At 35.2% G+C, this 19,603-nt stretch overlaps 1 protein-coding gene across 1 annotated transcript; it reads left to right on the top strand.

Moving 5' to 3' along the window:
- The first annotated feature begins 560 nt into the window (after positions 1 to 560).
- On the top strand, positions 561 to 12,095 carry LOC306853737 (vacuole membrane protein 1-like). The gene is made up of 12 exons (XM_079391371.1): positions 561 to 636; positions 1,307 to 1,410; positions 1,717 to 1,849; positions 2,738 to 2,828; positions 3,015 to 3,125; positions 5,048 to 5,215; positions 5,885 to 6,016; positions 6,880 to 6,960; positions 7,478 to 7,594; positions 8,019 to 8,080; positions 10,431 to 10,533; positions 11,202 to 12,095. Exons 2-12 carry the CDS (start codon positions 1,335 to 1,337, stop codon positions 11,343 to 11,345), a joined length of 1,218 nt encoding a protein of 405 aa, XP_079247497.1. The 5' UTR covers positions 561 to 636; positions 1,307 to 1,334; the 3' UTR covers positions 11,346 to 12,095.
- The last annotated feature ends 7,508 nt before the right edge of the window (positions 12,096 to 19,603 follow it).

Below are 19,603 nucleotides of genomic sequence, written 5' to 3'. Positions count from 1 at the left end.
TATTGGAAGAAATAAATGTTTTGTGTAGTTAGCCATAATTTTATTCCACAGAAAGAAAAAAAAGCGGTAGACCATGTGATCTAAACATGAGGCGACCCCCTTCATGTACAATAAATCGCCATTTATTGGGCTAGTGATGTAATGCAACATTTTACACACATTTAAAATGTCTTTAAATTTGCACAAATTTATATTTGTAAACATGTTCATTTGTGTCAATCTATTAGAAAGAAGCCTGGAAAAAAATGTTTGCAATCCAACACATTTTAGACGTGACATGGGAAAGGACATGAACTTCCTTCGGTCATTCGATAGTGCGCTAGGAAATTGTGAGACGTAAGATATTCTGGTCCCGGATACGCATGCAGCATAATAAAAGACCACCTGGTCTTGGTCATCTTAAAATAACCTTTCTATTTTTGTCATCGACAGAGCCCCAAAGCCATAAAGTAAAGCTGCTGTGCGACATCCTAAATGAATATTTATATGCTTTCTGTAATATTTTAGCGTTATGATGCCAGTCCGCAGGGTCTTTTATTTTGAAACGACTGCACTGTCCTGCAGCTGAACGCGAGTCATTTCCTGTGGCTGTTGTTGTCGCTTATTGCTGCTGTCAGGACGGAAGAGTAGTTGCAGGTATGACTCTGTCCCTTCACGTTACATTACCTCTATTATGACACTTTTCTATCTTTTTAGCCTAAAAGTATGTGAACATCACTATGTAATCGACACTGAGTCTGAAATCAAATATAAACAGTGATAGGGGACTCAAAGCTAACCTAGACTGCTAATTCTTGCCGGTTCATCACCTGCATGGGCTGTTTGAATTAAATGGAATCTGGAAATGGTATTTTGTTTATTTGAAATATTTAGTAATAACCCAACAAGTGTTAATAATTATCATATACCAAAACCCCATTTAATCAGTTGGTTAATCTTCTTTATGAAGTTATAGCTTAGTTGGGTTAGCTTAAGTGCTAGTTAAAGGTCCTAGTTCAGGTGCTCCGAGTCCTGTGATGGAAATAAATGAATATACTGGTACTAGAATACATTATAACTTCTGCTTTTTGTCAGGTGTATTGATTGTAATGGTCTTTGTGATCATAAGATTATTTTATTTTTTAATAAACATTTCTTACATTTATTCCCCAATGACTAACTACTAATCCACTCAAGGTTTTCTTGAGAGGACAAACAGCCATCAACACTACTGTCTGCCTTCAGCAAACTTGCCAAAACCTCAGTGAGTCATGTTTTAAGGTCTGTCATTTATGATGACATTACAAAGTTTGTTTTCTGTGTGCAGGTGTCTGAACTGTAAACTGTAGTGGGAGATGGCTGCAAATGGAGCAGAATGTGAACAACAGAAAAGACTAGGACCTAAAGACAAGCAGAATGGCAGTTCTACAGGTTTGTTAAGCTGATTTAATCAGTTACCTGCTGGCAGCCACAGCGTAACCCTCAGCTGAGCTGATCAAGGGTCAGGACCAGAGATAAAGCGTCCTGTGGAGATAAACGGACCTGCCCTAGTCACTGATAGATTGATCTATCATCATTGAATTTTAAAGAAATGGTTCACCCTAAAATGATTTTTTTGCTGAAAATGAACTCCCCCTTAGGCCAATTTAGCATCACTTGCTCACCAGTGGATGCTTTGCATGTTGTTTTAAAATATAATTGAATCGTATTTTAAAAGCTTGTTTATTGCACCCACAGATTCATCTCTGAGAGAGAGAAAGCAGCTGGACAGGGAAGAGCGTCTCTCTTTAGTGCTGTGGAAGAGGCCTTTAACCACACTACAGTATTTCTGCATAGAAACCCTCATAACCCTGAAAGAATGGACGTGGAAGTAAGAAATCAAGTTTACACTCTTTCACAATTGTGCACTCAATTTTTAAGTGTCTCTTATATATAGTTTATGGGAAGTTTAACCAAATTATTAGTCCTTGTATCTGTCCTTGTATGGTGAAATTGATTTCCTATCAATGCTAAAAAAGTCAAATGGCATAGAGTGATATTTACAACTATCATTCAGGGTCTTTCCTGAGGGAACTGAATGCATTTCTAAAGTTTGAAGTCAGTAAATAAAAGTATTAAAAAAAAAAACAAAACAAAAAAAAAAAATATATATATATATATATATATTACTTGTAAAGAGATTAATACTTTTATTTAGCAAGGATGCATTGAATTGATCAAAAATGACACTAAAGAAAGATTTCTATTTTTAAATAAATGCTGTTCTTTTAAATGTTCTATTCATCAAAGAATTTCTGAAAAAAAGTGAATCAGTTTCCAGAAAAATATGAAGCAGCACAACTGTTTTCAACATTGAAAAAATTATTTGTTTCTTGAGCAGCAAATCAGGACATTAGAATGATTTCTGAAAGACCATGTGACACTGAATACTAGAGTAATGATGCTGAAAATTCAGTGTTGCATCAGAATTACATTTTAAAATGTTGAAAAAGAATTATTTTAAATTGCAATATATAATAGTAAAATTACTGTATTTCTGATCAAATAAATGTAGACTTGATGAGCACAAGACTTCAAAGTAATAAAAAAATATTTTGACTCCAAACCTTTGAACTGTAGGGCTAAATGGGATTGTTTTAATTCATTTATAGTCATACTCGTAATCAGATCCACCTTTTAGTAATGGAATCAAACCTACTTTTAATAGTACAGATCAGTATACAGTGGCTATTTATTTATTGATTGATTTATTTTGCAGGCTTTGGCAGAGGAGAGGTGTGGTATTTTTGACTGTAGTCCTTTTTTCACTTTTCTCAATGGCTTACTCAATAGAAGGAGCACATCAAGAGGTGAGCTCAGGGGCTTCTACAGCATTTTTGTTGTAGCCAGAATTGTAGTATTGTTAATGTAATTGAATTATTGTAACCTTTCTTAAGATAAATTTCTTTCTAAAGCTTCTAAGGTAGTCATTTAGAGAATTTATTACCCTGAAGCATCTTGATTCTTTATGAACTTAGTGTTTGTGTTATTTGTAGTATGTACAGTACCTGGAGAAGAAGTTCCTGTGGTGTGCCTACTGGGTAGGCCTGGGTATTTTGTCGTCAGTCGGTCTTGGAACTGGACTGCACACTTTCCTTCTGTACCTGGTAAGAATTATTTTACTGGACTGCTGTATATGATCTCAATGGTTACAAACATGGTCTGAAACGCATCTCATGGGGTCTTTACATACGGTACAGTCAGGTATTCCCCTAAATTAACTGTCTGGGGCCCAATGGGACCCTCTGTCAAAAGAGAAGTGTATGTGTACTCGATGTTCCACTGGAGTGTATTAGTGACAGTGAGAGCATGTGCTCCTCTGCTTCTCTACAGCAGATCTCGATACCAGAACCTTTCTCCAGTTTCCACTGAACTGCGAGACCGTGGTCAGAGTGTCCACTTCCACTGGCTGTGGTGAAAGTCACACCCCTTCTTTTTCACCAGAGAACTCTAGTACTTTGTGCTCAGTTTGTGAAAGAATGGGATGTGAAAGTGCATATATGCACAATGTTTCACCACCAGACTTTTCTACAAAGATGAACAGTTTTCACACGTCAAGCTCTGTTTTCATCTTTTTGAATTTGTAAAGGGCGAAAACTATAGCGAAAAAGCACACAAAATAATTATTAATATTATTTTTTTAGGGCGGTCACTGCCTTTTAGGTTTATACACCTAACTTTGGGAAGAAAAAAAATACACTTAATATAATATAATACTTATATAACATACTTTAGTTGGTAAAATTAATGTATTAATTATAAAATATTAGAATTTAAATGAACAGATTTGTATTTAAATATATTTTTAAAATGTAATTTATTCCTGTGATGCAAAGCTGAATTTTCAGCATCATAACTCCAGTCTTCAGTGTCACATGATCCTTCAGAAATCCTTGTAATTAGTTGATTTACTGCACAAGAAACATTTCATATTATTATCAATGTTAAAAACAGGTGAGCTGCTTCATATTTTTGTGGAAACTGTGTTAATTAATAGAAAGTTCAACAGAACAGCGTTTATTTGAAATACATTTTTGTAACATTATAAATTCCTGTCACTTTTGATCACTTTAATGCGTCCTTGCTGAATAAAAACTTAATTGTTGGTGGGTCTTTGGCACCAAAAGCTCTGTTTTAAACTTTAATGCAAGGAAATGGCTAATGTAAGTTAACCAGCCTGTCAAAACAAGCAGGTTCTCATCATCTGCATCTAATGATTGAGTTTGGGAAGTGGCTTGTGTCAGGTTTCAGTGCCTGGGAAATAAACTCAATTGCAATGAGTAGCCAGATAAAACAGTCGCCGGATCAGGCTCTTTGCTGTGACGCCGTCATGAGCTCATTCCTCTGAAAGTGACTAAAGTGATGAAAGTGATGTCTGGCTGACATCACATCTGCCTGTTAAGATCCCAACAGTCAGTAGAGTAACATTAGACTAACATCAATATTTAGACTCGGATTAGGTTTAACAGGCTTTTTAGTGCAGGTTTTGGATGTCTTGTTGCTTTATGGTCATCATAAAGCAGCGTTTGAAGTGAGAAAATAAAGGTTTCCGTATCATTTGTTGCATCTGTATGGTATTTTCTTTTGGATTAAGGTTGATTTGGATGGATCTGTCCACTAAATGGTACCACCTGAGTCATTCCTGCCTCCTTTGGTTATGCAAGGTTAATCAGAGGATAAAAATGCTAGACATGGTATATTGTCTCCTCCCACGAATTATCTCCCACAGACTGACCGACTGTGGGAATGAATGACATCAATGTCTGTTTTCACTTAGCAAATGAATTGTCATTCAGTAGGTTGGGGTTTTTCCATCGCGTTACATTGAGGTCACAAGTTTTTTGCTGTTGCATTTCAAGTGCTTTTGAGGTAGTTAAACGTGCTTGGTCAATGAACAATTGTTTATTTTACTTGTGAGAGACTAGTCTTAGAGATGTATCAAGCTGTGCATGTGACAGCGCTCATGGAAAAAAAATGTTCATACTCATTATTTCATTCTGTAAACATGTGATTGCATCATTTTCTCCAGGGTCCACACATAGCTTCCGTCACCCTGGCTGCATATGAATGTGGCTCTGTGAATTTCCCAGAGCCACCCTACCCAGTCCAGATAGTGTGTCCAGAGGAGGAGGTCCTGCAGGAGAGCATCTCATTATGGACCATCATGTCGAAGGTTCGCCTGGAGGCCTGCATGTGGGTGAGTGTTTTCACAGCGCAGTGTTTTCTCAAGGACTAAAGCTGCTCACTTAAGGCACTCTTGAAAGTCACAACTCTTGCCAAGTGTAAAAAGCAGTCACACTAGAGGTTTTGTGGACTTATTTGAAACCCTGCAACAAGTATGATGTCACCACCTCTGTTTAAAAAAAAAAAAAAAAAGATGTTCAATGAATTATTTTATTATAATTAATATACAGTTGTGGTCAGAATTATTGGCACCCTTGGTAAATATGATCAAAGAAGGCTGTGAAAATTAATCTGCATTGTTAATCCTTTTGATCTTTTATTTTTAAAATTCACAATTTGTTTTCCCACACTATTTTAGATTTTTATCCTCATTTAATTGTATAATAATTTTGTCATAAACATTTGCTAAAAATGCTTTGCAACAGCTTTTTAATTTAAGTTTGCATTATTTAAAACTTATGGAAATCATCTTTGTTTGATTATCAGAAGTCAGTCTCATGTTTTGATCCTTTATGATAAGAATCTTTTGCCATATCAATTCATATTTCAAGCTTGAACTATGATATGCTGTGAAACTATGAATATGATATCCTGTGTCTATTGCATATATGCCTATGTTCTCAAAAACCTTTGAATCACATGTTGTCCACATTAGGCTCATCATTTGTGACTGTTTTTGCAGGGTGCGGGCACAGCTATTGGAGAGCTTCCTCCTTACTTCATGGCACGGGCGGCACGGCTGTCTGGAGCAGATCCTGATGATGAAGACTATGAGGAATTTGAGGAGATGCTGGAGCAGGCACAGAGTGCACAGGTCAGGATTTCATCTCATACTGAACCCACATGTCCAAACCTTCACCTTCACACAGGCAGCGGTGTCTTTTGATCATCATCAGGAACTCCGGTAGATGTTCAAAGCTTAACTAACCATTTCCTTCCAGTGCTCATTCCTTTATGAAGCCGACAGTGATGCCCCCCATGATGCAGCCGATACTGTATCCTGTTAGCGGGAGGTGTCCCAGTGTCATATTCCCATGAGCCCTCACTATGTGGGTCACATGATTTCTTGGAAGGGCTCTCCCCTGATTTCCAGTAAACCCTTTGAGCAGCGGGTGACTCAGAAGTAGAGCTTCTCTTTAATCACAGCCTCTTAGTGTCTAAATGGACCCCACATGGTCTGCGCCTTCATAAAGATTTTTAATTGGAAGGCTTTAATATGGTGCATTGTACCTCAGAGTTTAGTGATTAATCAGTTAAATGGCACACTTTTTAATTTATTTTTATTGATTATTTTGCACAACTGTACACAAGTAATTATTTTAGATAATTAAAAAACAAATTATATATATTATATATTTTATAATATAGATTTTTTTTCTTCGTGATTTTGCCTTTTAATTTTGTAGGGTAATTGAAAGTTTACTTCATAAATTGCTCTACTAAAACAATATACAATGAAAAAGATTTTTTTAGAATACAAATAGTTCCTAATTTAATATGTTTGAAATTTTGGATTTTAGATAAATTGTTTCAAATAATATAAAGTCTATTTTATATAGAAGTATTGAACAGTTATGTAGATTGGTGAATCTTAAGATCAATTGTCCATGTCAAGCCCAAATATCTTAAGTTTTTCTTTAACCTAAATAAATGTTGAAATTGTCAAATTTCTTACAGGACTTTGCAACAAGAGGCAAGCTTGCAGTACAAAACATGGTGCAGAAAGTGGGATTTTTTGGAATTCTAGCTTGTGCCTCCGTAAGTAACTTTCTTTGAGATATCAACACAGAATTGCAAGAAATAAACTTTTAATTCTGAGAAGAAAAATCTGAATTTGGAGATATAATCTTGCAGTTAACTTGTTGTCCATGTGGAAACAAAACGGTTACAAGATGTAATGTAAACTCAGAATTCACAGAAAAAGTCAAAATTGCAAGATATAAAAAAAGTCATAAATGTGAGAAGTTGCAATTACCTTTTTATTTTCTTATATATATAACAAACTTAGCTGATAAATATAAAATATATTTCAAGAGCCATTAATGCAGTATGTCTCTCGAATCAGTATTTCTATCAATTTTTAATGTTTTTATTTCATAATTACAGATTTCAAATGAAAATGGTTTACAGTAGCATATCCAATGTGAACAGGGAGTTAATGTTTTGTGTTCACTGGGTGTAGTGTAAGAATACTTGAATACTTGGTTGTATGTTTCACATTAATTTTCCCGTATATTATCTGTCAGTGTTTACCAATGCTTACAATGTTTCTCAGATCCCAAATCCCTTGTTTGACCTGGCTGGAATCACCTGTGGTCATTTCCTGATTCCATTCTGGACCTTCTTCGGAGCAACTCTCATCGGAAAAGCCATTATTAAGATGCACATTCAGGTATGTAAAGAGTATGAAAACAAATGTTACATATTTGTTAAACACTTGTAAACAGAAGTGTTTTGCTTTTTGGGTGAGTCATAACTAATGAGATGATTCCCATAAATCTCTAAATAATTTTTCGGTTGACTGCCACTAGATCATCAAAGACAGTCCTTTGTGTGTACCTCCTCAGAGTTTTGAATGTTGACTCAGCAGATTCTAGACAGTGGTGCATTTGATGTCTTCAGGTCTGCTTATTTCATCCAAATGATCAAATCATGTGCATGAGCGAAGTCAGTGATCTCACCGGGTGTCACATGTCTCATCACAGAGTTATTGTCTCACTGTCTCCTAAAGACACAAAACATAAGATCTGCTGCATGCAGCCGCGTGCTGTTGATTCATTGTCTGACAATGTTATCTGCTTTTTGCTTCTCTACAGAAACTATTTGTTATCATAACATTCAGCAAGCACATAGTGGAGCAGATGGTCTCTCTGATCGGGTGAGTAACGACACCAGCGTGAGATGAATATGGACACCCTGTGTAAACAATGGTAAACATTATAGCGAATAAACAACAACTACATGAATCAGGAATGCGTGAAATTATAGTAGTTGTGCACATTCTGAAGATGGATTTGTTTGCTTTTGGCTTCATGAGTGGTAATTCAAAGTGTTTTTTTGTATTAATCATTTAATTTTGCACAATGAATAAAAAAATGGAGAGAAAAATATATATACACACTACTGTTAAAGTTTTGAGGTCAGCAAGATTTAAAAAAAATATAATTTAATTAGCGCTGTCAAACGATTAATCGCATCTAAAATAAGTTTTTGTTTTGTTTACATGATATTTGTGTGTGTACTGTATATTTATTATGTATATATAAATACACACACGTGCATGTGTATATATTTAAGAAAACTATATTATGTTTATATATTAAATGTATATGATTTCATTTATATGAATAAAAATATATGCATATAAATATTTTCAAAATATATGCTGTATGCGTATGTCTTTTTATATATATATACACATAATATACACATGTAAACACAAACTTTTATTTTGGATGCGATTAATCGTTTGACAGCACTAAATTTAATACTTTTGTTCAGTAATGATGCATTACATTGGTCAAAAATGACAGTAAACATATAATGTTATAAAAATATTTTTATCAAAGAATCCTGAAAAAAAGGTATTAAAGAAATTGTATTATTGGATTCTTGTATTAAAGAAATCATAAGCCACACTTTTTAAAATTGTTTAATTGATAAGAAATGCACCAAATCAGCATATTAGAAGAATCATGTGACAATGAAGACTGGAGTAATGATGCTGAAAATTCAGATTTGCCTCAAAAATTACTTTTTAAAATATATTCAAATATAAAACAGCTTTTTAAAATTGTAGTAATATTTCGCAATATTATTGTATTTTTCATCTAATAAATCCAGCCTTGGTGAGCATAAGAGACTTTTTTTGTTTCAAAAATGTAAAAAAACAACTTATAAAAAGTAGTGTGTAGACGGAAATAAATATTAATTTCTTTACCTAAAAGAAAGAAATGTCATTGTGACATGCTAATGCACAAAAGGAAACCAAAAAAAGGATCTAGCAGGGTTCGTTGAACTCTTTCATGTGCTGTGGCCAGCTTTTTTTAATGCTTGCCTGCAAACCCCTTTCACACAGTCCGATTCTTAGCATCGTTTACTCTGAGTCGTATATAGAAACGCATATAGTTTCTGTTCCTCTGTACTGCTCAGTCTGTCCAGGTCACATTTCAGCTAAAAATCATCAAGAAACAAGAAATTGTTGCGTAAATTGATCCTATTTTAAGAGTATTAAGATTTTTTTAGTTTTCCTGTCGTGACATTGACATTTAAGTACATCAGAGCTCAAAGCTAAAGCCTTGGGTGAGGGAAGATGTGCTTAGTTGCCATTTAAAAAAAACTGTTAAAAACCTGTAGTTGAATATTAAGACTGTTTATGATCATCTTTGTAATGCTTTTCATTTGATTGTAGGGTGAAATGAGATTTTGAGATGCACCAACACTACATTGGCATCACATACTAAAGCCACTTATTAGTAAGCATGAGAAACCTTCACCATTTATGGTGATGTCTGAGTTTAGTAGGGGATGCAGTCAGAATTGAGATGATGTAGCAGAGTGACTCAAAAGTAGAGATGTGGTCTCCACGTTGGAACTAAAAGTACGAATGAAACTACTATTCATCTCTGAATGAGGCACTACAATTGTAGCTTTATAATCAAGCCACACTGAAAGCACTTCATAATTACGATTTAAGAATGCAGTCAGCATGTTTCATCACATGATTTGGGCGAGATCCTTTGAATTTGATGTGCCGCTCAAACTTGAGGTTGTTAATCATCAGCCTGTTGGAGTTTTCTTGTGGTGAGGTCATGTGACTGAGACCAGTAACGTTCAGACTTCATATTGTGGTTCCTTTCAATAGTATTTATGTGCTTTTTGATGTAATAAAGATATGATAATTGCATCTCAAACTGAAGATATATATATTTATAAATGATCCTGCATGATGGTTTGGCTTCACTGACATTCACACCCACCCAAAACTGGGCGGTTCTTTCTACATTGCAGTGATGACACAAAATTGAGTCACTTCCTCATTAATTGCTTTAGAGCAGTTCCTACAGAAGTCTGGCTGCTATAAGTGAGGGCTCAGAGAGCTTCTGTCTCATTGTACTGGAGGCTTCACTGAAGGAAGGCTGTTGTGGGCTTTGGCCGATCTAGTGGACTGCTGGCGGCTTCAGTTCCTGGTAAGGCTTTGCTAATCATATCTTTATTTTTTTGGACAGTATTATCCCTGGAATTGGAGCATCTCTTCAGAAACCTTTTAGGGAGTACTTGGAGGCCCAGAGAGCCAAGCTTCATAACCCAGTGGGCGATGGAGCAGCAGCAGTAAGAACCAACATGTCCTCTTATTTCATTTATTTAATTGCATTTTTTGTTAATGTGATAAATATTTAATAAAATAGTTTATTACTCTCATTCAGTTTCTCACATTTTAATTTTATTTAGAAACCTTTTACTCGAATCTCAAAATATATTAAAGGCTAATATAATTTGGCCCAAAAATCACAAGTCATTCTGATTGTATTAATACAATGTTTTGATGATACAAAAATAAATAAAAAATATATCATTTTTTATTTATTTTTTAATCAAAGAATTTAGTACTCCCTAAAAGATTTTATGAAAAACAAAAGATTAAGTTATTTATTTTTTCTTATGGTGTTTTTTAATTCGAAAAATGCAATCTTCATTAATTCAAGTAATTCTGATTCATTAAGTGATGTTTTAAAATGAATAGAAATATAATATAGCCCAAAATCTTCATTTAGTAAATGTTTTTTTAATAATATTTCTTGAATTTCTTGATTGCAAATTTATGAACATATGAAAGATGCATTTAATATGGCCCAAAATCTTTAAGTAATTCTGGTTTTATTTTTTTTTAAAGATATTCCTTGATTAAATAAATGTAATGTGGCCCAAAAGTCTTAACTAAGTCATTTTTATAATTATGTATTTATACATTTTTTTTTTTTTTTTTTTTCTCTCTGCAGGGAGAAAGCTGGCTCTCGTGGGTATTTGAGAAAGTGGTGCTGGTCATGGTGTGCTATTTTATTCTGTCCATCATTAACTCCATGGCACAGAGCTACGCCAAGCGTCTTCAGCAGAAGAAGTACTCGGAAGAGAAAACAAAATGACGGACTCACAGAAAACCATCTCCTGTTTTGGAACCTATGAAATATTTAAGCTAAAACTGCTACATGAGCACTGATTTATGTGCGCTTCTGTATGTCAACGTTCATTCGGATCCCTTTAGTCCCTCTTCATTTGTCTGTAATGTGCTCGGCTATTTAAAATCAGATGTAACATTTAGAGATTTTTGTCTTTACAGAACCAAGGCAGTCTAGCTAACAGGCTGTGTGGAGTCGTATTTGTTGCAATGCCTTATGCAACATTTGGAGGTCATGCTTCCATTGAAGTGAATACAGTTCTTAATCAATAGATTGATTTATTTAATTTCTAACATACAGGTGTGGATGGGCAGGGTCTGTTTTGTGAGGTTTTGTGATTGGAATTTTCAGGGATACTGTTTTTTTTTAATCGATGTCATTTTGTATTTCTTTAACTGTTTGAAGACGATAGCAATATCAGCTCAGATCATTGTGGTTTCTTAATAGTTTGCACATATTGTAAAATAATGTTTTGACTATGCGCACATGATGTTTATTCTCTGGTCTTAAACCAAAATGTCACAATCTAGTGGATGTAACTTTTAACCCAAGAAAATTAAGACGTAATATTTGCATATGTTTGTGCATTTTGAACTAAAACTATAAGTTGATCCATACTTTCCTCTTATTTTGCGCTGAATTATTTGTGTAGCTAATTATGATTTCCCTCAGAACTATTGTTACATAATTTGTTTGACATTAAATTCATTAATACAGCTATTGTGTTACATTTGCATTTTACGTTAAAAAAAAGAAACATGATGAAAAATCAGTTATCTGGATTCAGACCAATGGATGACTGAAGTTGGAGGATGTGGCCTAAAAAAAAGGTATGTGGAAGGTATCTATCTTGTCTGTTTAGCATCAGTCCGTCTATTGTTCTATTTGTCTAATCACACATATAAGCTATAAGAAGTGTCCCGTTTCAGTGTATTGTGCTCATTCTGTCAGGTAGCTTATCAGACTGGTGTTGACTGTAAATCATATGGCAACATCTGTCTAATAGGCTGCCTGAAATTATGGGCTTGGTCACCATATGCATATTTTGAGGCTGTATTTTGTGATTGAAATGTTTAACTGAACTATTTACTAACTAATGATTGTGTTCTGTAGTGTTCCATGGATCTCAATAGCTAATGCATTATTTCCTAGTTTATTAAGTAAGCAGATCATATGTGAACATAATGGGCCAAGTGAAACATTTTGCTTTTCTTTAACCTTTGATTTGTTTTCTAGGTCTATTAGTCTGTAATAGTCTTCTTCTGGTTGCCATTTTCTCATTAGATTTAGTTGTTTAATTAAGCAAAATAAACGTGTTATCTATTAAGATGGATTTCATTTGATACAGAATAAAACTTTTCAGTTTGTCTATAAAATGCTGCAGTTCACAAACTCTGTTTTCCTTCTTACATGTGTTTTTGCCACATTAAACACATAGTGTCAATGGTTTAAAAAAAGCATTTAGGCATAATTAGTTTGTTGAAGATAATATTTTGTATGGTAAAACTTTAGGCAGCAAAGCATGACGGTTAGATGCGGGGCCATTAGTGAACACTTCTTCTGTGCAAACTCAATTGCATCATTGTATTGAGAGGCTTTCAAACTCAGCTTTTGTTGTGGATCATCGTCCTTAATTTTCTAGCTGTACGTACAGATTCCTTCAGGATGCAGTGATGTTTAAGATTTATAATCTTATAGTAATTTGTATTTTATATTTAAATTTTTATAATGTATATATTCAACCAATGCGGATTATATTTTATCATAAATATCAGTCAGAGAAAGAGAAAAAGGCTAAAAACTCAATTGATAAATGGCTGCAAGCAGCGATTCCGGGGCCAAGCCTGTGAAGGGGCTGTAGCGCAGAGCGGGAAGAACAAAAACAGCAGAAATAGAACGTACATTGAAAAAACGGATAGGTTCAGAAGTTCAAAAACGAACACCAGTTCAGATGAGAACGAACAAACACACTTTTCTGATTCACGACGAACACGCACAGAAGATCCAACGTCTGGAACAAAAGCAAGGTTTGCACCACTCCTGGTCACGGTACCTCTTGCAGTCTGGGCATGCGCCACCCTGGATTCGAACCCTGTTCAAAAATCTGTTCAGTCATTTCTGTGCAGGTCGGTCCAAAGATCATATAAGATTTTGGACAAAATTTGAATGAGGAGGAGTAGCAAAAAACAGTTTTTCATTTAATTCAATATGGCTGACAAGTACATTCATGGAAAATGACAAATGAGACATTGTCAGAACCGGCATAACCCAGGGAACGAAACACCATAAAAATGACACCAAGTTTCGTTTCGATTGACCAAAGTTTGGTAGAGATGCAGCCTCTGAACCAATTTTGGGTCAACCTTGTTACGTTCACAAAATCATAACTTTTTTTTCACTAGTAGTTAATTCTGTTCAGTCATTTCTGTGCAGCTCAGTCCGAAGATCTGATCCAATTTTGGGAAGAATTGGACAGACTTTGAAGGAGTAGTAGCGAAAAGAAAGAATACTGTACTTTTCAAAATGGCCGCTACTGTAATGGGTGGAGTTTTAATGTAAGCTATCGAATGTGATCAGCATGAAGAGAGTAATCAGGTGTACTAAGTTTAATTTTTCTAGGATTCAATATTATCCGTCTGCAGTACCGGAGGCCGCACTTTCAGGGCCGCAGTCCCAGGGATGCATTTCCAGGACCCTAATTTTGGAGGACCGAAAAAAAGTGCCACCAAGTCAGTATTTCCACCCAGTTTTAACTACATTAGAGTTTTAGAGTTTTTATAACGTTTTATTACACCCAAATACTACTTTATTGCAGTTAAACCTGGGCCCGTATCCCTAAAGAATGTTTGTGCAAAAAGTGGCTCCTAGCGGCCAAATTCTAAGAAAATTCTCAGAGTCATGACGTTTTCTTAGAATTTCCCCTAAAAGTGACACGAAAATCCCAGTTAATATAAAAGCTATTCCTCAAGATTCCTAGCGCTTAAAAGGGCTCCTAAGGCGAGATCTGCTAAGAGCAGGGAAGAGGACTTTTAGTGGCTTAGGAGTTCCCCTAAGCAGCTGCACAAAATGGCCAACAGAGGAGGCAGGAGAGATGTCCTGCAAACACTGGATGACAGGGAATTATTGAGACGCTACAGATTGGATCGTGCAGGAATCATGTTTGTGGTGGATCTCCTTAGAGATGCAATTACTACTTCATTAAGGACAGCCCCTTGAGATAGGCCATCTTGTTTTCAGTGGGGTCCATATGGGAGTGAAAGTACAAAATATGCCAGCTAGGATATTAATGAGCAAATAAGACACAAATCATTATTTGAACAGGGTGTAATGAGCTTAAGTTTTCACATATTTTAGATTCTAATGTTAGGCTATAACCCCTACAGCTTACGATTCATTTTCCAGATATTTTCTTGAATGTGAAATATTATTTACAATTACAGTCTGCATAAGATTAGAGTGTATAATTATGTTTATTGATTTGAGGGTACATCCTTCGCTCATTATCACCAAAAGTTCATTTTCATCAAACTTGTAGGATCAACCAATCACGGCTTTTGAAATGATGACTCATACCTAGCAACGGGGTCAACCACACCTCCTCACTAAGATAGGATTTTCCATCCATTCCTTGCTCAGAGTTCACTGAAAATGTTCTGGAATGACTTCTATGCTAAAACTCCTGGCAAGGAATTTTTAGGTTAAGTTAGGAGCTCTCTGAGAGGATTCTCAGAATCTTTAGGGATACGGGCCCAGGTTCCTAGGAATGTTGAGTAATTATTGGGTCTAAGTTGCATAATATAATAACTCAAGTAAAATAAACAAGGGATCATAGTATAGTCTTTTCAGTCACTAGATCAACCACATTTTCAAGTACAGAGGGAAGACTCAAGGATGACTCTGGGGGTAGATTTAAGATTGTGTATATTTTATAAAATAATACATTTCAAAAGTTGAACTTGAACACACACAAAAACCAATTTGTTCATGATGTGAACCACGTAGAACTTCATGGACAATGTTTTCACTGACCCCTAAGAGAGAGAAAGAGAGAAGTGAATGAAATAAGGAACATTTAGTTGAACATGTTCTACTCTCTAATTTTAAATATTTCTATTCAGATCATCTAACAAATTTAAAATGTTAATCAAAGATAACACACATAAACACAACATGCAGTTTTTGAATGAAGTTTTACAGCGCTTGAGCCACAGTCTGGCACCATTTAACACAATTCCTTCAATTTAACGAAGATGTACAACAGCTTGAATCAATTGTGTGTATACACACACACACACACACACACACACAACAACAATAACTTACAAAACAATACATTGTATAATTCATTGAAAACATAAGTATCCACACTTTTTGAAGGAACACACTAAAATGAAGACAACTCTGAAAAGTTAAACTTTAAAAAAAAAAAAAAAAAAATATGGTTTGCATAATAATGATATAAAAAAACATACACTTTGGACCATGGTGTATGTTCCTTGAAATATTATGGATACTTCTGTTTTTTCAAATACATTTTTGAAGCCCTCAGTTATTTAGAAAAAAAGGTGCAGAATTTAGAAGAATTTCTCTTCAAAAATTTTGTTTAAATGTTTTAAATTTTAACTAAAACGGTTTGTTTCGATGTTAAATAAACTGATTTTGAAACAAATAAACAGTAAAACAAAGAAAAAAAATATTCTTCAAAATTCAGCACTATATCTATTTATTTATTATTTTCCTAAATGGTTGAAGGCTTTCATTAAAAAATTAATATTAAAGGGATAGTTCAGCCAAAACTGAAAATTATTTTATTATTTGCTCGCCATTCTACTGACTACCATAGTACGGAAAAAAATACTAGGGAAGTCAATAGGGAGAAGCAACTGTTTGGTTACACACAATCTTTAAAATATCTTCTTTTGTGTTCAACAGAAGAAAGGAACTCAAATCAAGTTTGAGAGTTAGTAAATGATAACAATTTTCATTTTTGGGTGAACTATCTATTTATCGAATGACAGTATATCGGAGATCGGCTTACCCATAACTGCAGTAGAGACAGCTTTCCCCCGTAGTATTAGAAGATTAGCAAGTGATAAATTGACATTTTTATGCCTGCTGTTAGTCACACTCTCTCCTCCAGATGTGACCGCTGATGGGGCACTTACTGTCCAGTCAATTCCTTTAAGAAAGAGTGCTTTAGTTCCACAAAACCATTATGTAGAGTAGACAATGAAGTAATAGTTTGCATTTCTTCTATTATGTGTCATTTATAAAACATCATTTCTAATATTACAAGGATATGTGACATCACAGCACTCACCTTCCTCCATCCTAGCGCTGGCGATGAGCATTTGACGTAAATGCTTGAGCAGCCCAGGCCAGTTAAACACACTATAGACCAGAGACGTGCTGTACATCTGAGGAATGTTATACAAGCGGAGCAGTTTGTACTCAGGGTGACACACCAAAGTCAGTAATTCCCCAGCAGACAGCAGATAAACACTGGTAAAGGAGTGCCATTTTGACTGATGACTGTCTGAAATTGGAGGTGAACTGTGAATCATTTGTACCGTTGGGGTTTGTGCTGTAATGGCAGGGTGAATCAGCGGTATAAGTGGGCTGAAGTACGCTGGCCAGCTGGTGAGCGATCACCTTATTAACGTCACTGATGGAGATGTGTTTGATGTTCATCAGATCGCTGCAGATTTTGTGCACAGTGTCATTCTCGTGAACCAGAATAACACCAGAGAGCTGGTAGAGGTGTGACAGTGTCAGCACAGAGTTGTAGTTTTGCACAATCACCTGGAAAGGCAAAACAACATAAAGAGTGAATAGTGACAGTGTAAGGATGAATAATAAATATAGTAAAAAACCTTCTTTAAAACACATGTACCAAGTTCATAGAAATGTACTCTTTGTATTAATGCATGTTTTGTACCACACGAGTTTGTTGATCACACTGCATGACTGACTTGGAAGTTGTTGTTTTTTAATTATTAAGCAGTGAAGCTACTAAACTACTTAAAAAGGTTTTCTTTTCATGATTTTCATTATTTTAATTAGCCTTTTTTCTTCATTGTGATGTCATGACAGTTGTTTCACTCTGACATTTTTTACTTAATGAGCACAAAAATATCTATATGAATTTTAGTTCAGAAATTAAAAACGTGTTCATAATAGAAACGGTGTACTCAAATAAATTTTAAGTCATTTTTTAATAAGTCTAACCCACACACACAAAACAGATTTTGAAGCCTTGGCTATTGCTTGAGAGATAACTTTAATCAAGTACTGACCTCGCCACAAGTTCTGTTAGACATAAACATGAAGAACCTAATAAATATAAAATATTACAGTGGTATTAGCAAAGGGGAGAGAGCTGAACCTACCTCCAGAATAAAAGAACCTCTCATCACTGCATTGCTTGTACTTCTTTCTCTTTGGTCCATTGGAATCATCGCTTATGACACTAAAGAGCTTGTGTCCAATCTAATTCCCATACTGACCCAACTGTAGGCTTACAACCGACATATCTATCGACGTTAAGCATTAAACGATACAACAAAACCTTGAAAACCACATCATGACAGCACTGTGTAATACACATCCAGGTTTTTGGTGCATTACTGCTCCCCTCTGCTCTGGAGTGTGCACCAGAAAATAGGTTAGAATATTCCCTTTCCTACACTTACATGACACTTATTTAATCCCCTCACATAAACACACACATCAAACTTGAATTATCCATTAAATCCTGTTGAAAACTCCCACCTCCCTTAAAAATGAAGTCAATATTCTACTCTGTGTCCTATTTACTGTGCTTAATAACTCTTTTGTGATCTCCTGCACCCCAATCTCCCTCAGTTTATTTTTCATTACCTGCCTTTGTGTATCATATCTCTTATGAGTCATGATTTTGTGCTCCACTGACTCTTCTCAACATCCCTCACACAGCCCTGTCTGGTGCTTCCCTATCATCTTTAGTGTTTTATTCAGTGAACAGTGTCCCAACCTTAACCTGCCTCTTCTCTCCTATTCCCATTTCCTCGCCTCCTTATCTCCTCTCTATCCCACCTCTCTTGCCATCTTTTATTGATTTTCTCCCAAATTATGCATTTAACCTCTGCTTTACTTACTAACCTGCATTTCTACGTCACGAAAACATGCCTAGATCACCAGAAAGAAATAAAGAAAGAACATTAAATAAAGGTCGCTCTAAAATCAGTGCACATGATGCGGATCTGACACATATCCTATTTTCTCCACACTCTTTATGGTTATTTAAGACTTTATAACTCATTTAAGACTACGTTTACGTGGAAACTCGCCAAAACCGCGTATTTTGAAATAATTGTGTGTAAAAACTGGCTGTTGTTTTTCACTACATTGCATTGTTATATTTCGTAAAAAATGTTAACGCCAACTGGCGACTGACACTGTTATATTTACTCGCCAACGCCGATATTTACTCGCATTTGGCGCTTGGCAAGAGCTGGGTAGATTACTTACAAATTGTAATCCATTACTGATTCCAAATTGTAATCCATTACTGATTCCAAATTACATGACAAAAATTGTAGTCAGTAACGTAATCCATTACATTACACAATTTAGGTAGGCTAATATAATCAGATTACTTTTAGATTACTTTTGACCTAACTCGTTTATCACATTGATTTAGACAGGATAATCTTGTACCATAATGATGTAAAAATTCAAAGAGTGAGAAAATTCCTTTCATATTAACAACACAAAGTGCTTTAAACATTATATTGCATCAAGATTTCCCAAACTGGGGTTCGTAAAGAAACTGCAGAGGGTTTGTGAGTTTAATGAAAGGCAAACATGTAATATCATAAAAATGTCAAATTAAAATAAATCATTTTAAAATAACAATCAAAACCATTGGTCAAATGCTGTGTCGCCACCTAGTCAAGGGGTCGGCAATGTTGGTCCTGGAGTGCCGATATCCTGCAGAGTTTAGCTCCAACCCTGAAAAAAAAAAAAAAAAAAAAAAAACTCATCTGCCTGTAGCCCTAGTAATTCTGAAGACCTTGATTAGCTTGTTCAGGTATAGGGTTGGAGCTAAACTCTACTGACAGCGGCACTCCAGTACCGACGTTGCCTACCCCTGGACTAGTCTATGTGTGAATGTCCACAAAACTGGAAATGTATATAAGCGGTAGACTATTTTAGAAAGCAAAAATTTAAAAGATAAAAAGGAA

The sequence above is a fragment of the Barbus barbus genome (genome assembly GCF_936440315.1).
Source record: "Barbus barbus genome assembly, chromosome: 34".
Classification (NCBI taxonomy): Eukaryota; Metazoa; Chordata; class Actinopteri; order Cypriniformes; family Cyprinidae; genus Barbus; species Barbus barbus.
The sequence above is the reverse complement of the archived record's forward strand: the minus strand, read 5'-3'. Positions and strand labels throughout refer to the sequence as shown.

Excerpts from the sequence above, each read along its gene's own strand:
- LOC306853737 (XM_079391371.1), top strand. The coding sequence starts at position 1,335 with ATGGCTGCAAATGGAGCAGAATGTGAACAACAGAAAAGACTAGGACCT. Across the intron at positions 3,126-5,047 it reads ACACTTTCCTTCTGTACCTG|GGTCCACACATAGCTTCCGT; the intron begins GTAAGAATTATT and ends CATTTTCTCCAG. Across the intron at positions 8,081-10,430 it reads CAGATGGTCTCTCTGATCGG|TATTATCCCTGGAATTGGAG; the intron begins GTGAGTAACGAC and ends TTTTTTGGACAG.